This window comes from Anomaloglossus baeobatrachus, chromosome 4 (assembly GCF_048569485.1).
Source record: "Anomaloglossus baeobatrachus isolate aAnoBae1 chromosome 4, aAnoBae1.hap1, whole genome shotgun sequence".
Lineage (NCBI taxonomy): Eukaryota > Metazoa > Chordata > Amphibia > Anura > Aromobatidae > Anomaloglossus > Anomaloglossus baeobatrachus.
The window spans coordinates 347819106-347838523 of NC_134356.1; the positions used below are offsets into that span (position 1 = coordinate 347819106).

General features: G+C 41.0%; 1 protein-coding gene across 2 annotated transcripts in view; it reads right to left on the bottom strand.

Moving 5' to 3' along the window:
• Window positions 1-308: 308 nt before the first annotated feature.
• The window catches only part of PANX2 (pannexin 2), a 69170-nt gene continuing 50060 nt past the window's right edge, over window positions 309-19418 (bottom strand). For both annotated transcript variants that reach the window (XM_075342546.1, XM_075342545.1), the window contains exons 3-4: window positions 3862-5310; window positions 309-1242 (exon numbers count right to left, since the gene is read on the bottom strand). In XM_075342546.1, coding sequence (XP_075198661.1) covers window positions 881-1242; window positions 3862-5310 — 1811 coding nt within the window. In that variant the 3' untranslated portion in view covers window positions 309-880. The remainder of the gene's footprint in view (window positions 1243-3861; window positions 5311-19418) is intronic.

A 19418-nucleotide genomic window follows, 5' to 3' on the forward strand; every position in this document is an offset into this window, starting at 1 on the left:
ACCAATGCATCAACAACAACTTGTCCTGAGGAAGAGGTTGTCACCTTGAAACGCGTAGACCTATGAAATAAAAGAATACTCATCTTCATCAACATTATACGTCTTCATTTGGCTGATGCGCAGCATTAACCCCTTTTCTGCCTTATCTTGTATGCTCATCCACGTGGGGCTGCAGCAGACGCCATTATCTCATGCGCACTAGTGGTTGTGACTGTCACAACTGATCCAGGTGAGTGTATATTTTCCAGGTATACCCCACTGATCACTTTGGTGTTACACTATCAGCGCTCCTTATTTTCAGATCTATATGTAGAATAAATATAGACATATTGAAAATAAATCCTACTTAGAAAAAGAACATGTTCCCTTTGTATTTGTACTTAGATTTCATGTAAAATATATATTGCTATTTATTTAAATTGCAACAATCTCTTTAGATTGGTTTCACATATAAAAGATGCTGATATTACTGTAAGAATTTGGCATCCAAAACTTACAGGAATAATTATTACATTTCAAAGCGGCCCCAATACACACTTTTGTGACTTACAATAAAATTACTTCTACTTCTACATAGCCTTTTTTCGTGAACCTAATTAAGTATCACTATTATAATGTTAACCAACTATGGGTGGATATCCTGCCCAGTTGGAATTTTGCCAAGTGTTTGTATACTGCCTGAGTGTCATGCTGCATTATCTAATAGACTCAACACAACTTGTGCTTTATACTGCTGACTACTTGGAGGAATGTTTAGATATTCAACAGTGGTGACTAAGCCATATGGAAGTTGCTGGTTGCATATTTAGTAGATAGCTCGTTTCTATTTTCCATGCTCATGCAGTGAGTTTGCATGGTGGTATAATGCGGTCTACCAAATCTAATATTCCACCGAACTTATTATAGCCCTAGGTTCTTCATAAGGGGCTAACATTGCCTGCTTTGGTGGTATGACTGTAATTATATCTGCTGAGTCTGGAGAGGTTTCATCTCGATCTATCAGAGTAGTAACATGCTCTTCCCTGGCTTCATATAAAGTGCTTATGTGGAGCAAGGGGTGAGTTGGGTTACGGTTGAAGACACTCATTGGCTCAGGCTTCATCTGACTGAGGGTAACGCTTGATGTGGAAATTGTAGCGCTCACCATGTGACTGCCAAATGTCCCAGCTACTGAAACATCTCTACAGCTTTCAGATAATGGTTGGTTTTCTTTCTCAAGAATTTTAGAAGATTTTGATGCATCTGTTAAAAAAGCAGAAACACAAACTTTAGATTACTTGCAATGGTCTCAACAAATAATTAAAGGGGGTGTCTCATTTCTCTGAATTTTAAAATGTTGGAGCCATTATGGCACTTTCTAATATATACAGTATGTATTATAAGTTCTCCTCTTGCACTTGTTGTACAGCTTTCCTCATAGACTGCACAGCTCTCCTGTCCATAAAATAACTGCTGGTGGTGGAACATGTGAACAATCCTGTCAAAAAGGCTCCAATATGAAGGGTTTTCAATCGGATAGGGCTTATGGACAGGTCTGGTCACATCCGCCTGCATACGTAGTCATATTGAAAACAGGAATGATATGTGATTTGTGAGGAAAGCTGTACTAACATGTACAAGAGGAGAACCTGTTGTACTTACATGTTAGTATGTGCCAGAAAATGATATTTATAACTAATTTGTTAAAATAAAGATAAGCAACTACCCTTTTATAATGAATCTAGTTATGAGAAAATACCTCTTCTATTCCCATGAACACCTATGGTGCCCTTGCATGCTCAGGGATCAGTGAAGTAATACCATGCAGTTATTTGGCAAGAAATTTTGGGTGGCGGAAAGCTCATCAAACTCAAGGGTTCGATGCTGGTTTTGAGCCTGTTTTCCATCCACTGAGCTCTACACTGCAATGTTGGCAATCCTGTTGCATTAAAGGGGAACTCCACGGAGATAAAAAAATTCTTCAACAGCCCATGCCCTCATAAACTATAAAGATGAGATGCACAGTGCTGTTCCTGTACCTGTAAGTCAGTGTGATGCTGGAGCTGCTCTTTGCTGCTCCCTCTCCCCTCTGGGACATTAGATCACACATCAGGGAACGTGGTCTGCTCCCTGCTGTTGGTAATAGCCAGCCCCCTGATAATAGCTGCCTCAGCCCCACAACACCTCCTGCTCTCGGACACAACAGAAGTACATATCAGGAGGCTGGCTATTACTAGACACCAGGAGCAGGCCAAGCCCCCTAATGTCTGATGTAAGGTCCCAGATGGGAGGGGAAGCACCAATGTGCAGCTCCAGTATCACACTGACTTACAGCTACAGGAACAGCATTGTGCAACTCATTTTTATAGTTTATGAGGGCATAGGCTGTTGAAGATTTTTTTACCTCCATGGAGTTCCCCTTTAAGGTCTAATTGAACCTACCATCATTATTGCCTGTGGCCACAATTACAAGGCACATGTGCAGAATAAGAGAAAAAAGACAAGGAATGTAAAATAAAAATTCAGCAATAAGAAAAATTAGTCACATAGTATGCAACATAATGCACTGGCAGACATAGACAAAAAAAGACCCTTGTGCAAGAACAATATATGGGCCCCCACATCTCTTGGGCCCCTGTGCAGCTGCACAGATTGTACAAGTGATGTATTCGCCCTTGACAAAATAGAAAAACTAAAGTACACTGCCAGTGATCTGTATATAAACCACTTAGCAAAGGCATCTGAATATATAAATTCATGTTTCTAATCTAAAATTGTAACACTGGTTTGGTACTCTCCCATGAGGCAGAATAGGATATAACATGTATTACTGCAGTCCTTACTTTCTCCCAGCTAATGTTATTTGTAGGGGCAGGTAGAGATAGATGACCTAAAAGATTTAAAGATCATCTATACAGAAGAGAAAAATCCATATGGGTATATTCCATGTTCTGTGGAATGTGCCTTGTTGGTTGAAGGAAAAAAAAAATGACATCTTTGTTACTGGGAAGCATAACTTTATAACGGAGGGGCAAAGAAGAAAAAGAATAACGGATCCTGAATCTGTGGACAAATACCAATTGGGGGGATCTTAAGTTTTCAATAAAATATCCAGTGAAACTCTTAACAAAGAGTGAGCTGCAAACTGACTTCAAAGAGAAAACTCGCTGGTCAATAAAGTCCTATAATGATTTGTTAAACAGAGTCAAGCATTGTATAGAAGTGTACTAATGTGAAGAGAGGATGAAGGATAAGTATAATATGACCTCACGGGCTTGTACATAAGGGACAGTGACTGAGCTGCAGCCACACTGTATCTCTTTTATGACAGTGATGTCAATTACTGTGTGTATGAATTGGATGATGAAGACATCTTCAGAATGATAGAAAAAAAATTTGCTTTGAAAATAGGTTCCATAAGTTAAAAATCCAGTAACAAAGTAGCTATATGAGTGTAACCATTAATGTACATTGTATATCTTGTTGTTTGCTATGATACTGGCAGTCATAGTACAAGTAAAGCCAGAAAGGGGCCAAAACACAAGATCTACAGAAATAATTTTCATCATTAGGATGTACTTGTGTTGACGTTGGCATTTTGCAGTGCAATATGGCACATATGGCTTGATGCCTGGAGCCAATACACACAACCATACTAACATCTGTTGCAAGACCACTATCCTACATTAGTTTTCAGAATCTCAGTTTGCATGGTTCACTTAGCATTATTAGTGCTATCATGATTGCTTTGTTTGTACATTTCATTTTGCATGAAGAATTCTGTGTATCTTAAGATTCAATATGCTTATATTTAATAAATGGAAAATAACTTACTGGAAGTAGCCCACAATCAATCAACATATAGGACCACAAAGATCTTACCTTTGACAGAGGCTGACACATGGGTCATGACACCTTCATTTTGGCTTAAGAAACCATTCTCTTGGCTTTCAGATGTTGCAATAGGAGCAGTTTCCTGGGTTTCTGATTTGGTCTTTTTATTGCTAAGAACATAAGGATGGACATCTAAAGAGAAGTGCCGAGTATGTTTCTTTTCACTGATGGTGCTTGACATGCTGCTGGCCTCACTCTTTTGATATGAAGGCTGGGGTGACGTTTTGGAAGCTTCTAAAAGTGGAGCAATTAAGGTGTCTGTAGCAGTTTTCCTCCTCACTGGCTTGGGTTTCTCTGGCTTACTATTTTCAATCTTCATTATGGCTAATTGTTCCTTGAAGGGTTGAGGTAAAGGGTTGCTACTTGGAATCCACTTCATTTTCTTTCTTGGTCGCTTTATTACAAGCTGTTCGTTGACATCAATATCAGCAGGGTCTAGACTGGGGTCTACGGTTTGAATCCCAGAATCTCGCATTGTTGGAGTAGCATCATAATTAGACTGTGCTAATGCTGCAAGGAGTTGGCGAACCACATTGTCATACATAAGGTCGCTTTCATTGGTTATAAAATCAAGGCGATTTAAAGATTTTATATGGTCCCGATTTTCATTACAAAACAAGGCTAGAATGTTAATATCACAAAATTGGGATTTTTGCCATTGCTTCTTAGTCTTTATTCCAACTTTATTTAATTTGTCAAAAATAAAGTTGGACTTTCTTACAATGAAGAGGTGAATTAAATTTATAAGGATGATTAAGTTCATGAAACTTAGAAGAAAAATATCTACAGCAGCAATAATTCGTTGGAGTTGAACAGATGGCAACTTGCAATTAACTCTTATATGCAATTTTGAGCTGCTAGTTTTTAGATGGGGCTCCCCTAGCGCACATGTGAACTCATTCTGCTTTTGTGTAGCATAATAAGTACTTAAGTAAGTCATTGGTATTATACTTAAAAATATAATGAGCAAATGTCTTGCCAAATATAGCTTAGCTAAAAAATTACTCCGACCTCGTCTTTCTAGATATTTTTCAAAAAGGTTTTGCTCAGGGCTTTTTTCCTTCTCTGCGTTTTCTATAATCTCGCGCTTTTCTCTTTCTGTAATACCTGGACCCTTCGTTTGAATTTGCTTTTCGATTTTTGGTGCTCTTCCCTCTGCTGCTCGATGGTAGCAGTTGTCAATTTCTTGAAGTAGGAAATTCAACTCTGAAGTTAATCTTGTTGAGGCAAGGAACTCCCATCCTAGGGCAGGAATATACATGATTCCAGCAAAGGCCAGTAGAGCATATGGCAGGAACTTGTGTTCAAACAATGATGGCCATTGGCTGGCATTCACACCTGGAAGGGCATCTTTAAGTTCGGTCCAGCAATATCCTCTGGCATAGAGTGCTTGGTCCCGGGTGAAGTTGTGAGGTGTGTAGCAATATATAGGTTCCTCTGTATAACAGAGAGAAAAGTCACTGCTGTAGTTTTAGCCTACAAAGGAAACTCTGAAAAATAAATAAATGTATGGGGATCAAATGTGACACTCTGTGTAAATAACATATGTGAGCATGCCCTGAGGCATATAAGGACTATTCTAAGGAGTAAAGATTAACCATAATGTCAATTAAAGAGAAATAAGGGTGCATAATCAGTGAATGTATATATTTTGGAGAAAATTCAATAATCTAGAAACAATAGCTAAATTAACAAAAAAATAAGAGACAAAGAAATGTTGATAATTCTGCGCAAAAAAAACATTACATTAACATCAGCAATATATATGAAAAACATGAGCATAAACTGATAAGCAAAAGGGTAACAATGTTTTGACCTTTTGACTTTCAGGCTCCATATCTTACCATCCACTACATCTTTGAGCAAAAGGCCACTGTCATTTTAGAAATAATCATCTCGGCCATCTTATATATATATATATATATATATATATATATATATATATATATGTATATATATAAAAAATACAAGTAGTAACTAATTATCATATGATTAGTTATTCAGACTCTTGTCACGTCACTGCATTGTTACTGTTTTGCTCCTGGTGGAGCAAAAAAGTTTCATCCTGTAAACTACAAATTACAAGCTGTTTTCACATTCCCTAATAGCTCAGTGTTTTATTAGGTTGATTCCCAAGCGTAAGGTCACTGATTCAAATAAAGGAGCATCCATGAAGAAGAAAAAAGAAACAGCATCATCCAGCTCATCGATAGCAGTGTCTCGGCAAAGAAAAAAATTGCCAAACTGCATCATGTAAACACCATGACAGTTGGAAGAATAGAAAGGAAGTTCGTCCATTCATTAAAATCCAAGAGGTGGACGCTCAGACAAAATATCGGAGTCAACAAGGACTATCAGTTCTGGCATAACAAACACAGCAGTGTAGGTAGCTCATATGTTTGGTGCTAGCATTGCCGAGGGCAGCACATACACTGACTGATCTCCCGGCTGGTCTACAATAAAATAGCACATGAACGCCGCATGCACAGATTGAAATCTCGGCTTTTAAAGAGAATTGCGCATGTGTTGTCCATGGTGCTGATTTTTTGAGAACCAGCAAGGAAATCTATCTGCACATGTGTAGTCCAAGGCAATTATGGGTGCCAAATTTCACACAGGAGACTGAAAAATCAGTGACTTGTCATTCAAACAACAAAAGCAGATCAGGGGCCAGTGCAGAAAGAAGACCCAGTGTACAGTCCAGCCCCATGTGCACCTAAATCTCACTGAAACAAAACTTCAAATGCTGATAAAGAATAACAAAAAGCAGATTTCTTCACTTAAGGTATAAAATTAATCAGTATTACAGCACCATTATAGCCATGTCTTTACTTTACATAGCAAAATTGTGCTGACAGGTTCTTTTTACGTATGTTACATGTTGTATGCTTTAAAAAAAAGCTAATTTCTAATTCCTGTGAATAAAATAGATAGAAAAAATAGATAGAAAGCACATATAGAATAAATAGAAAGAACATCTGGCGCTGGACCCGGCTCTTCCCGTTGCCCTTGTGTGGTGGCAATCAGGGTAATAAAGAGTTAATGGCAGTCGACAGCAGACACTAAGTCCTAGATTATTGATGGCAGTCATCTATGAGACCCCTCCCTATCACTAATCTGTAAGTGAAAGTAAATAAACACATACACCCCCAAAATCCTTTATTTGGAATAAAATACTAAAAAACATCCTCTTTCACCACTTTATTAACCCAACACACCCTGCAGGTTAGAAGTAATCCACACGAGGTCCCACAGCAATTCAGCTCTGCTACATCCCTGTCCTGTCACAGTGAACACCATAGAGCATGACTGCCCGCTGACAGCAGACAGAGACAGAGCCGCGCGATGATCAGTTGTGACATCAGAGGTTCACTCGAGTTCATTCTCATCACTTGGCTCTGTCTCTGTGTTGCAGTCTGATTTGCGGTCACAGGTGAAGGACACCAGCTGTGACCGGAAATCACCTGAGTGACGGCACCGCTTATCATGCTGCTCACTTCAGTCACTCGGGTGACTTGCTGTCATGGGTGGAGGACTCCAGCCATGGCAGCAGCTAACCTGAGTGACGTCACTGCTAATAGCTCAACTCACTTCAGTTGCTGTGTGGAGCTCACAGTGGCCAGTCTTGTTCTATGGCGCTCGCTGTGTGTCAGATGTAGCAGTGATGGAAGTGTTGTGAGACCTCGTGTGGATTACTTTAAAATGCTTAAAAAGCCTTCAAATCCAAAAAGGTGACGCTGATCTCCAAATACATTATAACAGAAGAAGTTTTCTTTGGCTAATGAAAGATATTACAATGCGTTTCAGCTGAAAATCTTAAAAAAGATAGCCTTCAGGTAAAATAACATACCAGTTGCTCCCTCAGAGCTCGACTTTAAATAAAATGTTATTGGAATCTAATTAGCAAAAAGAGAAACACTTAAGTAACCACACCTTTTTCCTCACCTTGTTTCATACACCTCTCACGGTCTATGCCCGGAGGTTCTCTATTACTGATGTTTTTTTGTTTTTTGTTTTTTTTAAATTGTATTTTACCTGCTATAAATACACCTCTTAGTCGCTATCTGACACATGAAAATATAAAAATATGGGTATAAAAATATAAAAATATATAGATACATCAATAAACACCAAATATGTAGTTCCCCAATTTCATATCTATAAAATCACAATCAGCCAAAAACATTTGCCTTGCAATCCCATTTGTCCCTATATGAGCAACATACTTTCACCAACATATCATTTAGACCATTTGGACACAAACAATTAAGTTTGTATATCCAAAAGGATTCTTTTCTATTGAGAACTTCCATACGATTATTCACTTCCTCTGAGACACGTTCCACTGGAGTAACTTTCACTTTAAATTCTCTATTGTGCCTCAAGAGCAGGTGCCTGGATAAGCTGTGTTTGAGAAATCCATTCTTAGTATTGTGCCGGTGCCCATTCATACGGGACCGTACTGTTTGTGTGGTGCAACCCACATATTGAAGACCACAATCACAACTTATTACATAAATGACAAAGTCACTATTACATGTCAGATGTTCTCTGATTCTTATCTCCTCACCTGTACTGTTGGACACTATTGTTTTAGCTCCAAGATTTAAGATCTCACAACTGCAGCACTTTTTTGACCCACATTTAAAAACTCCAGTATTTAATTTTTATTATTTTTCTCAACAGGATTTTTTTTTATTAATATTACATAAAATATTGGTTTCTTCCTGGGATGGGAGTTTCCAAATTTTACTAGGGACTATAATATTTTTAATGGTTTGCTCTCTCCTGAATGTGATCCCTGGAGTTGGAGGTAGTTTTTCATTTCATTTTTCAACACATACCAATATTTATTAAGAATTCTTCTGATAAGCTTGTTCCCTCTATTAAAAGTAGTAATGGAATTAAATTTCCACATATTTTTTTTCTCTTCCAGCCAGCTGTTTGTACTAATTCATTAGGGTATTTTATGGTGGATGAGATAAATAAAAGATTTAGGTTGAACTGTTTAAAGATAAAAAATACCCTAAGGCCTCTGCCACATTCACGTGAAAATCACGCACGTGCCGAGAGACATGTATTTTCCCTGCGTGTTGCGTGCAGGTAAGTACGTGTCTCTGGTACGTGCGTGACACGTGTGTTCTACGTGTGCTATCCGCGATAGCACACGTAGAACCGGTAATTATTATACTCACCTGGTCCTTCCTGATGTCCGCGCTGCTGTCCGTGCTGCTGATCTTCGGTCTCCAGCCCTCCCGTCTGCCCGCTGCTGCTGCTGCCAGGCAGTGAAGTGAATATTCTATGAGATTAATGAGCGGCGGTCGGCAGCAAGAGGCAGCAGCGGCAGAGACAGGAGGGCAGGAGAAGGTGAGTTAATGTTTTTTTTATTTTTCACTGACACGTGTGTTTTCTCCGGCGCGTGTCACACGGGACCGCATCCACACTACACCCGTGTAGTACGGGTGCGGGCCGTGTGACACCCGTGCTGCCGGCGAAAAAACGGACATGTCAGCGCTTTGAAAATCGCACACACGTACAAACGCACACGGACACACGTTCCGTGTGGTTTTACGTGTGTGTGCCTGCTACCATAGGGTGGCATTGCTGTACGTGTCTCCGTGCCGCCGGTACGTGTAAAAAATGACAAACACGTGCCGGCGGCACGGATGTGTGGCGGAGGCCTAAGGCTGTGTCCGCACCTTCCGTTTCCACCTGCGTTTCAGCTGCTTTTTAGGTCCTTTTTGAACTGCAGCGTTTTCATGCCAAAAGACATGGGTTTTGATTTTCAGGCAAAGTCTATGGAAAATGTGGATTTCTTGTCCGCACTTTGCGTTTCCAAACCCAGCGTTTAATTTGCATAATTTTGGGCAAAAAACATGCGTTCAAAGAAGCAGCATGTCAATTCTTTTTGCCATTTGGGCTGCGTTTTGCTAACATTGAAGTCAATGAGAAGTAGTAAAAAGCAAGCAACATCAAAATTCCAGTGTTTTACATGCTTTTTTGCTGCAGAAACGATGTGTTTTGGAATACCAAAACGCATGCTTTTCTGACATCAAAATTATGGAATTATATGTCCCTTTACACACACACATAGTCCGACAATTAAATTTATGAAAAATATAAATGTATTGATATTTTATCCATATTTAGTATAAAACTGCTATCATTATATTAAATATCGCTGTTTTTGCTATGATTTAATAAATTATGTGTGTATTCTTTTTTTCACCTTTTTTCATAGTGTTTGTATTTTAAAACTTTATTTAGTAGTGTCTTTGTAATCAAAACACATCTAAGGGTATGTGCGCACGTTGCTTTTTACCTGCTTTTTACCTGCTTTTTTGCTGCTTTTTCTTCTGCGCTGTTTAATGCCAAAATGGATGTGTTCTTCTATTCAAGCAAAGTCTATGGGAATTTGGGTTTCTTGTTCACACTATGTTGTTCAAAATGCTGCCTTTTTGTGGCAGAACTTTGGTCAAAAACTCAGCTTTGCAGGGCAAAACCCAAATGGCAAAAACAATTGACATGTTGCTTCTTTGAAAAGCTGAGTTTTTGACCAAAGTTCTGCCACAAAAAGGCAGCATTTTGAACAACATAGTGTGAACAAGAAACCCAAATTCCCATAGACTTTGCTTGAATAGAAGAACACATCCATTTTGGCATTAAACAGCGCAGAAGAAAAAGCAGCAAAAAAGCAGGTAAAAAGCAGGTAAAAAGCAACGTGCGCACATACCCTAAGTTTGAGCAATGGAAAAGCAGGTAAAATGCGGTAAATACGCGGCTAAAACTCGGTAAATACGCGCGCGTATTTATCGCATTTTGATGATCAAAAGCAACTTTGGCAAAAGCAATTTGTGCCAAAACATGCGTTTTGAACTGCAACTAGGACAACGCAAAGTGCGGACATAGCCTTATGAATTAGTACAAACAGCCTATGAGCTAAATCTAGCAAAAACGCAAGAGGAGTGTTTAAATAAAATGAAAGAAAAAAGGATGGTGAATAAATTAGATATGGCTGGAAAAGAAAAAAAAACATGTGGAAATTTTATTTCATTACTTCTTTTAATAGAGGGAACAAGCTGATCAGAAGAATTCTTAATAAATATTGTTATCTGTTGAAAATGACCCATGTTTAAAAAAAATACTACCTCCAACTCTAGGGATCACATTCAGGAGAGGGCAAACCATTAAAAATATTATAGCCCCTAGTAAAATTCGGAAACTCCCATCCAAGGAAGAAAGCAATGTTTTATGTAATATTAATAAAAAAATTCCTGTTGAGAAAAATAATTAAAAATTAAATACTGGAGTTTTTAAATGTGGGTCCAAAAAGTGCTGCAGTTGTGAGATCTTAAATCATGGAGCTAAAACAATAGTGTCCAACAGTACAGGTGAGGAGATAAGAATCAGAGAACATCTGACATGTAATAGTGACTTTGTCATTTATGTAATAAGTTGTGATTGTGGTCTTCAATATGTGGGCCGCACCACACAAACAGTACGGTCCCGTATGAACGGGCACCGGCACAATACTAAGAATGGATTTCCCAAACAAAGCTTATCCAGGCACATGCTCTTGAGGCACAATAGAGAATTTAAAGTGAAAGTTACTCCAGTGGAACGTGTCTCAGAGGAAGTGAATAATCGTATGGCAGTTCTCAATAGAAAAGAATCCTTTTGGATATACAAATTTAATTGTTTGTATCCAAATGGTCTATATGATATGTTGGTGAAAGTATGATGCTCATATACGGACAAAAGGGATTGCAAGGCAAATGTTTTTGGCTGATTGTGATTTTATACATGTGAAATTGGGGAAACTACATATTTGGTGTTTATTGATGTATTTATATATTTTTATACCCATATTTTTATATTTTTATGTGTCTGATAGCGACTAAGAGGTGTATTTATAGCAGGTAAAATACAATTTAAAAAAGAAAAAAAATTTAAAACAAAAAAACCCCATCAGTAATAGAGAACATCCGATGTGGTTACTCAAGTGTTTCTCTTTTTGTTAATTAGATTCCAATAACGTTTTATTTAAAGTCGAGCTCTGAGGGGGGAACTGTCATGTTATTTTACCTGAAGAAGGCTATCTTTTTTAAGATTTTTAGCCAAAACGTGGTGTAATATCTTTCATAAGCCAAATAAAACTTCTTCTGTTATAATATATTCGGAGATCAGCGCCACCTTTTTGGATTTGAAGGCTTTTTAAGCATTTTAAATTACTGTTTTCCTGTGATCCTTGGGCGGAGGTAATTCACAGTGCATCAAATCCTGGTGAGCAGCAGATTGGGACGGTGAGTGTGGAGCAGGGGTGTAACGACTGCGGTCGCAGAGGTCGCCACTGGGACCGGGCCCGCAGGCTTATTGGGGCCCAGCAGCCGCTGTGCAGAGCTGGCTACTTTCTGTAAGAGAGGAGATGCGCTCTTCAGTGGCTGACCACGCGACCACCAGGGAGCCGGCCTGAGTCAGGGGGGCCCGGTGTCAGCAGGGGGCAGAGGGGCCCCTGACCTGGAGAGCCCCACCAGGTATTTCTGAGCTGTAGCAGAGCAGAAGTGCTCCTGCACAGAAGATGGAATCCATACTGCCAGGACTTGCGATGATGTCATGCCCATGTGACTGTGTGGGAGGATACACAGGATTGCCGGGCAGAAAGCATCAGAAGATAACGATTCCTGAAGGATATTGGGACATATGACTGGTAATGAAAAAAGAAGGGACATGACGGGAGGCTGCAGGGTGAGTGCCATATGAGGTCTGCAGACTGTGACAGAAGGATGTGAAGGAGTGCAGAGTGTTTGAGAGGGGTAAGTTGGGGTACAGGCTGTGTGAGATATGTGGGGCAGGGTGTGTGACATATGGGGGTGTAGTGTGTGTGATATGGGGGGTGCAGGCTGTATGGGGAGTAGGGTGTGTGAGATATGGGGGTGTAGTGTGTGTGATATGGGGGGTGCAGGCTGTATGGGGAGCAGGGTGTGTGAGATATGTGGGTGTAGTGTGTGCGCTATGGGGTGTGCAGGCTGTATGGGGAGCAGGGTGTGTGAAATATGGGGGGTGCAGGCTGTATGGGGAGCAGGGTGTGTGAGATATGGGGGTGTAGTGTGTGTGATATGGGGGGTGCAGGCTGTATGGGGAGCAGAGTGTGTGACATATGGGGGTGTAGAGTGTGTGATGGACCCATGGAAGCACCCCTAGTGGTGCGAAACGGTGCCGTTGTCCAGCGTCCTCCCTCCCCCTTTTGCTTGCCTTTTGTATGCACGAATGAAGCATGAATAAAAGCAACGTTTTATCGGTGAGTGCTGCCAGCCTATTTCATTGATGATAAAAATGTAACATCTGCCCAAAAATGGTATAATTAAAAACATCAGCTCAAGACGCAAAAATTAAGCCAGCACTGAGCCATAGATCCCGAAAAATGAGAACACTACGGTTTTTGGAAAATGGCACAAAAAATGTGCAACTTTTTTTCGACAAACGTCTGACTTTTTTAACCCCTTAGATAACAGTAAACCCATACATGTTTGGTGTCAACAAACTTGCACCGACCTGAAGCATCACACCCACACATCAGTTTTACCATATAGTGAACACGGTGAATAAAATATCCTAAAAACAATCGTGCAATCACACTTTCTTTTGCAATTTTTCCTTGCTTGGAATTTTTTTGCCATTTTCCAGAACACTATATGATAAAATTTATGGTTTCCTTTAAAAGTACAACACGTCCCGCAAAAAATAAGCCCTTATATGGTAAGAGTGACGGGAAAAATAAAAAAGTTACGGCTCTTCAAAGAAGGGTGCAAAAAAACAAAAATGGAAAATCGCCCGCAGGTTAAGGGGTTAATGAGATAGGATGGTTTTACGGATATTTTTCATAAGGAAAGACAGTGTGGCGGCCATAATTCATGGTGGAGGGATGGTGCAGTGGTCAGAATATATGAGTGGGATAATGTGGAGGCCATGTATCAAAAGGGGGACAATGCGGGGTAACTTTTTTGTCAGGGGCATAGTGGAAGAATTATTTTTTCAGGTGCATAGTATAAGGGTTATTTAGTGCACAGTGTATGGATATTTTTTATTTAGGTGTAATAATTGGAGAAGCAGGAAGCTGATTTGAATATTTGCATATTTCCAGTGCATTCTGAGAAGAGGAGAAGAGTCGCCTTAAGCTGATCGATTGCCGGGTCTCGCTGTTTGAGGACATCGCAAAACCTAGACTTTCGCCTATCATATGCTACATCAGCAATATGGAAGATAAGAAAATCCACATGGTCACCTGCAACACATGCTACATGTTTACGGATCTGCCGCACAAAAAAAACAACTTCACCTGTCAAAAGAGCAAACTTGTTGCCCTCTTAGAGGAAAAGGTGCAGGGACTGGAAGAAAGAATAGCAACTTTGAAGCTAATTAAAGAACATGAGGACTTCTTGGACGAGGTAGAAGCAAACATTCAGGATTTGGAAAGTGAGAAAAGCTTCAGAACACATAATGAGGCTGAAAAGTGGACACATGTGACCAAAAGAAGCCAGCGTATCAAGTGGTCGTCACCACCCACACAGCTTAGCAACCAATATGAAGCCCTCATGCTGGAGAACGAAAATGGCACAGCTCAGGATGATACCATATCTACAGGAGAAGACACAGTATCATCAAAAGAAGTTACTTTGTCAACAAAAGCAGAAACAAAAGACACTCAAAAACACTCAGGAGCAACAAGCAGTGCGTCCAGAAAGAAAAGAAGAGTGGTAGTTATGGGCGACTCACTACTAAGAGGCATGGAGGCAACTATCTGCGGGCTGGACATAACCGCACGAGAAGTATGCTGCCTCCCGGGAGCAAAAATCAAGGATGTGGCCAACAGGATACCAACTATCCTCGGATCCAAGGACGAATACCCATTCCTATTGATACATGTAGGAACAAACGACACGGCAAGAAATGATCTACCAACTATTTGCGAAGACTTTGAAATTCTGGGGAAGAAAATAAAGGAACGGAACGCACAGGTTGTTTTCTCATCAATCCTCCCAGTCGATGGCCATAGTGTCAGAAGATGGAATAGGATACTAGATTTGAACAACTGGCTACGACGATGGTGCAGGCAGCAAGGATTTGGATTCTTGGACCATGGAGTGAATTACCTCTACGATGGACTTCTCGCAAGAGACGGGATACACCTCACAAAACCTGGGAAACACACGTTCGCCAGAAGGCTTCCCACACTCATCAGGAGGGCTTTAAACTAGAAGAAGAGGGGATGGGAGAAAAAACAGCAGACAAGAACATGCAGCAGAAGGACAAACTAATCAAGGGCACTAGATGCCGTAAAGGGGACCCAAGACAGGGTACTAAGAAGGAAGCTAAGAAAAGGGGAGCAAAACTTCTTTCCTGCATGCTGACCAATGCAAGAAGCCTGACCAATAAGATGGAAGAACTGGAGCTGGTAATGTATGAGGAAAAATACGACATAGTAGGAATAACTGAGACATGGTTAGATGACAGTTATGACTGGGCGGCTAACCTGCAAGGATATGAATTGTTTAGAAGGGATCATAAAAAAAGGAAAGGGGGTGGAGTCTGTCTATATATAAAGTCCAGTTTAAAACCCAGACTAAGAGAAGATATCCAAGAGGGAAATGAAGGGGTGGAGTCTCTATGGGTGGAGATACAAGGAGGGAAAACTAATAAAATCCTCATAGGGGTTTGTTATAAGCTACCAAATATAACAGAAACCACTGAAAATATATTATTGAAACAAATAGACAAAGCAGCAAATCACAATGAGGTGATTATTATGGGGGACTTCAACTACCCTGATATAGACTGGGAAACTGAAACCTGCGTATCTCAGAAAGGAAACCGGCTTCTGTCAGTAACTAAGGATAATTATCTGTCCCAACTTGTGTCGGGCCCAACTAGAGGGGCAGCCCTTCTCGACTTAATTTTAAGCAACAGGCCAGATAGAATAACAGACGTACGAGTGGATGGGCACCTAGGGAATAGTGACCACAATATAATACAATTCCACTTGTCCTTCAGTAAGGCGCCTTGGAGGGGGGTTACAAAAACGCTGAATTTCAGGAAAGCAAAGTTTGATCAGTTTAGAGAAGACCTTCGCCAAATTGATTTGGACAATGTCCTCAAAAATGGGAGCACAGAAAATAAGTGGGAAATTTTTAAATCGGTATTAAACACCCTCTGCGAGCGAGCCATACCATACGGAAATAAAAGGGCTAGGAACAGGAGAAAACCAATGTGGCTTAATAAGGATGTAAAAGGGGCAATGAATAATAAGAAAAAGGCATTTAAAAAGCTAAAACAAGAAGGCAGCGAAGAAGCATTAAAAAGATATAGAGAAAAAAATAAAAGAGAGACTCATTACTAAGGAAAGCAAAACAAATGCCAAACTATTCTTTAGGCTAGCGCCACACATCCGTGCCTCCGGTACGTGTTTGGCATTTTTTACACGTACCGGAGACACGGAGACACGTACAGCAATGCCACCCTATGGTAGCAGGCACACACACGTAAAACCACACAGAACGTGTGTCCGTGTGCGTTTGTACGTGTGTGCGATTTTCAAAGCGCTGACATGTCCGTTTTTTCACCGGCAGCACGGGTGTCACACGGCCCGCACCCGTACCACACGGGTGTAGTGTGGATGCGGTCCCGTGTGACACGCGCCGGAGAAAACACACGTCAGTGAAAAAAAACCAAAACATTAACTCACCTTCTCCAGCCCTCCTGTCTCTGCCGCTGCTGCCTCTTGCTGCCGACCGCCGCTCATTATTCTCATTGAATATTCACTTCACTGCCTGGCAGCAGCAGCAGCGGGGAGACGGGAGGGCTGGAGACCGAGGATCAGCACCACGGACAGCAGCGCGGACATCAGGAAGGACCAGGTGAGTATAATAATTACCGGTTCTACGTGTGCTATCGCGGATAGCACACGTAGAACACACGTGTCACGCACGTACCAGAGACACGTACTTACCTGCACGCAACACGCAGGGAAAATACGTGTCTCTCGGCACGTGCGTGAATTTCACGTGAGTGTGGCAGAAGCCTTAATTATATAAACAGAAGAAAGATTAAAATTGATGGTGTTGGCCCTTTAAAGAACAATGAGGGTAAAATCATAGAAAGCGATGTGGGAAAAGCAAATGTTTTAAATGCTTTTTTCTCAACTGTGTTCACACAGGAAAAGCATATGCCACGAGAAATGCAGAGTGATCATGTAAATGCTTCATTAAATATGACCTGCCTAACCCAGGAAGACGTGCAGAACCGACTTAGTAACATTAAAATTGACAAATCAACAGGCCCTGATGGCATTCACCCTCGGGTATTAAGGGAGTTAAGTAATGTGATAGACAGGCCTCTATTCCTTATATTTAAAGACTATAGAAATTGGGTCTGTTTCACTGGATTGGCGGCTAGCAAATGTGGTACCAATATTCAAAAAAGGGTGTAAAAGGGAACCTGGAAACTATAGGCCGGTAAGCTTAACATCTGTTGTGGATAAAATGTTTGAAGGGTTTTTAAGGGATACTATTATGGAATGTCTCAATGTTAATAATTGTTTAACTCCATATCAACATGGATTTATGAAGGATCGCTTCTGTCAAAATAACCTGATCAGCTTCTATGAGGATGTAAGCTCTCACATGGACCGAGGAGAATCATTGGATGTCATTTATCTCGACTTCGGTAAAGCATTTGACACTGTCCCACATAAAAGATTGATAAGAAAAATGAGAAAGCTTGGGCTCGGGGAAAATGTGTGTAGATGGGTAGGTAGCTGGCTTAGTGATAGAAAACAAAGAGTGGTTATTAATGGCGCATACTCAGACTGGGCCAGGGTTACTAGTGGGGTGCCACAGGGGTCTGTATTGGGCCCCCTACTATTTAATATATTTATTAATGATCTTGTGGATGGTTTACAGAGTAAAATATCAGTATTTGCAGATGATACAAAACTATGTAAGGTAGTTAACACAAAGGAGGACAGTTTGCAACTACAGATGGATTTGAGTAAATTGGAGAATTGGGCTGAAAAATGGCAAATGAGGTTTAACACAGATAAGTGTAAGGTTATGCACATGGGAAGGAGAAACAGATGCTACGATTACTTACTAAATGGAAAACTGCTGGTGAAATCAGACATGGAAAAAGACTTAGGCGGGCTTTGCACGCTGCGACATCGGTAACAATGTGTTACCGATGCTGCAGTGATAGTCCCGCCCCCGTCGCACGTGCAATATCTAGTGAAAGCTGCCGTAGCGATTATTATCGCTACGGCAGTTTCACACGCACATACCTGCCGTGCGACGTCCCTCTGGCCGGCGACCCACCTCCTTCCTAAGGGGGTGGGTCGTGCGGCGTCACAGCGACGTCACACGGCAGGTGGCCAATTGAAGTGGAGGGGCGGAGATGAGCAGGATGTAAACATCCCGCCCACCTCCGTCCTTCTCATTGCAGCCGGGAGGCAGGTAAGGTGATGTTCCTCGCTCCTGCGGCTTTACACACAGCGATGTGTGCTGCCGCAGGAGCGAGGAACAACATCGCACCTGTCGCTGCACCGGCATTATGGAAATGTCGGAGGCTGCAGCGATGATACGATAACGACGCTTTTGCGCTCGTTCATCGTATCAAAAAGGATTTACACGTTGCGATATCGACTGCGACGCCGGATGTGCGTCACTTTCTATTTGACCCCATCGACATCGCACGTGCAATGTCGCAACGTGCAAAGCCGCCCTTAGGCATATTAGTCAATAAGAAGCTAAATTGGAGTGCCCAGTGTCAGGCAGAAGCCACCAAAGCAAATAGGGTGATGGGATGCATTAGAAGAGGTCTGGGGGCACGAGATGAAAACATCATTCGCCCTCTGTACAAATCACTCGTCAGACCACACTTGGAGTATTGTGTGCAATTTTGGGCGCCGGTGCTCAAGAAAGACATTACTGAACTTGAAAGGGTTCAGAGGCGGGCTACTAAAATAATAAATGGAGTGGGTGCATTACAATACATGGAAATGTTATCAAAATTAGGTCTATTTACTCTAGAAAAGAGAAGACTTAGGGGAGACCTAATAAATATGTACAAGTATATCAGAGGGCCATATAGAGATCTCTCCCATGATCTGCTTGTACTAAGGACTATGACAAGAACAAGGGGGCATTCTCTACGATTGGAGGAAAGAAAATTCCTACATCAGCATAGAAGAGGGTTCTTCACGGTAAGAGCAGTGAGGCTCTGGAACTCTCTTCCTGAGGAAGTGGTGATGGCCAACTCACTGAATGAATTTAAGAGAGGAATGGATGCTTTTCTTGATAGCAAAAGTATAGAAGGTTATAAATAGCATAATCTTACAGGTAGATAGAAGAGCGACCAAGATTATTAGAGGAATGGGTGGGCTGCAACACCAAGACAGGTTATTAAACTTGGGGGTTATTTAGTTTGGAAAAACAAAGGCTTAGGGGGGATCTAATCACAATGTATAAACATATGACGGGACAGTACAGAGACCTTTC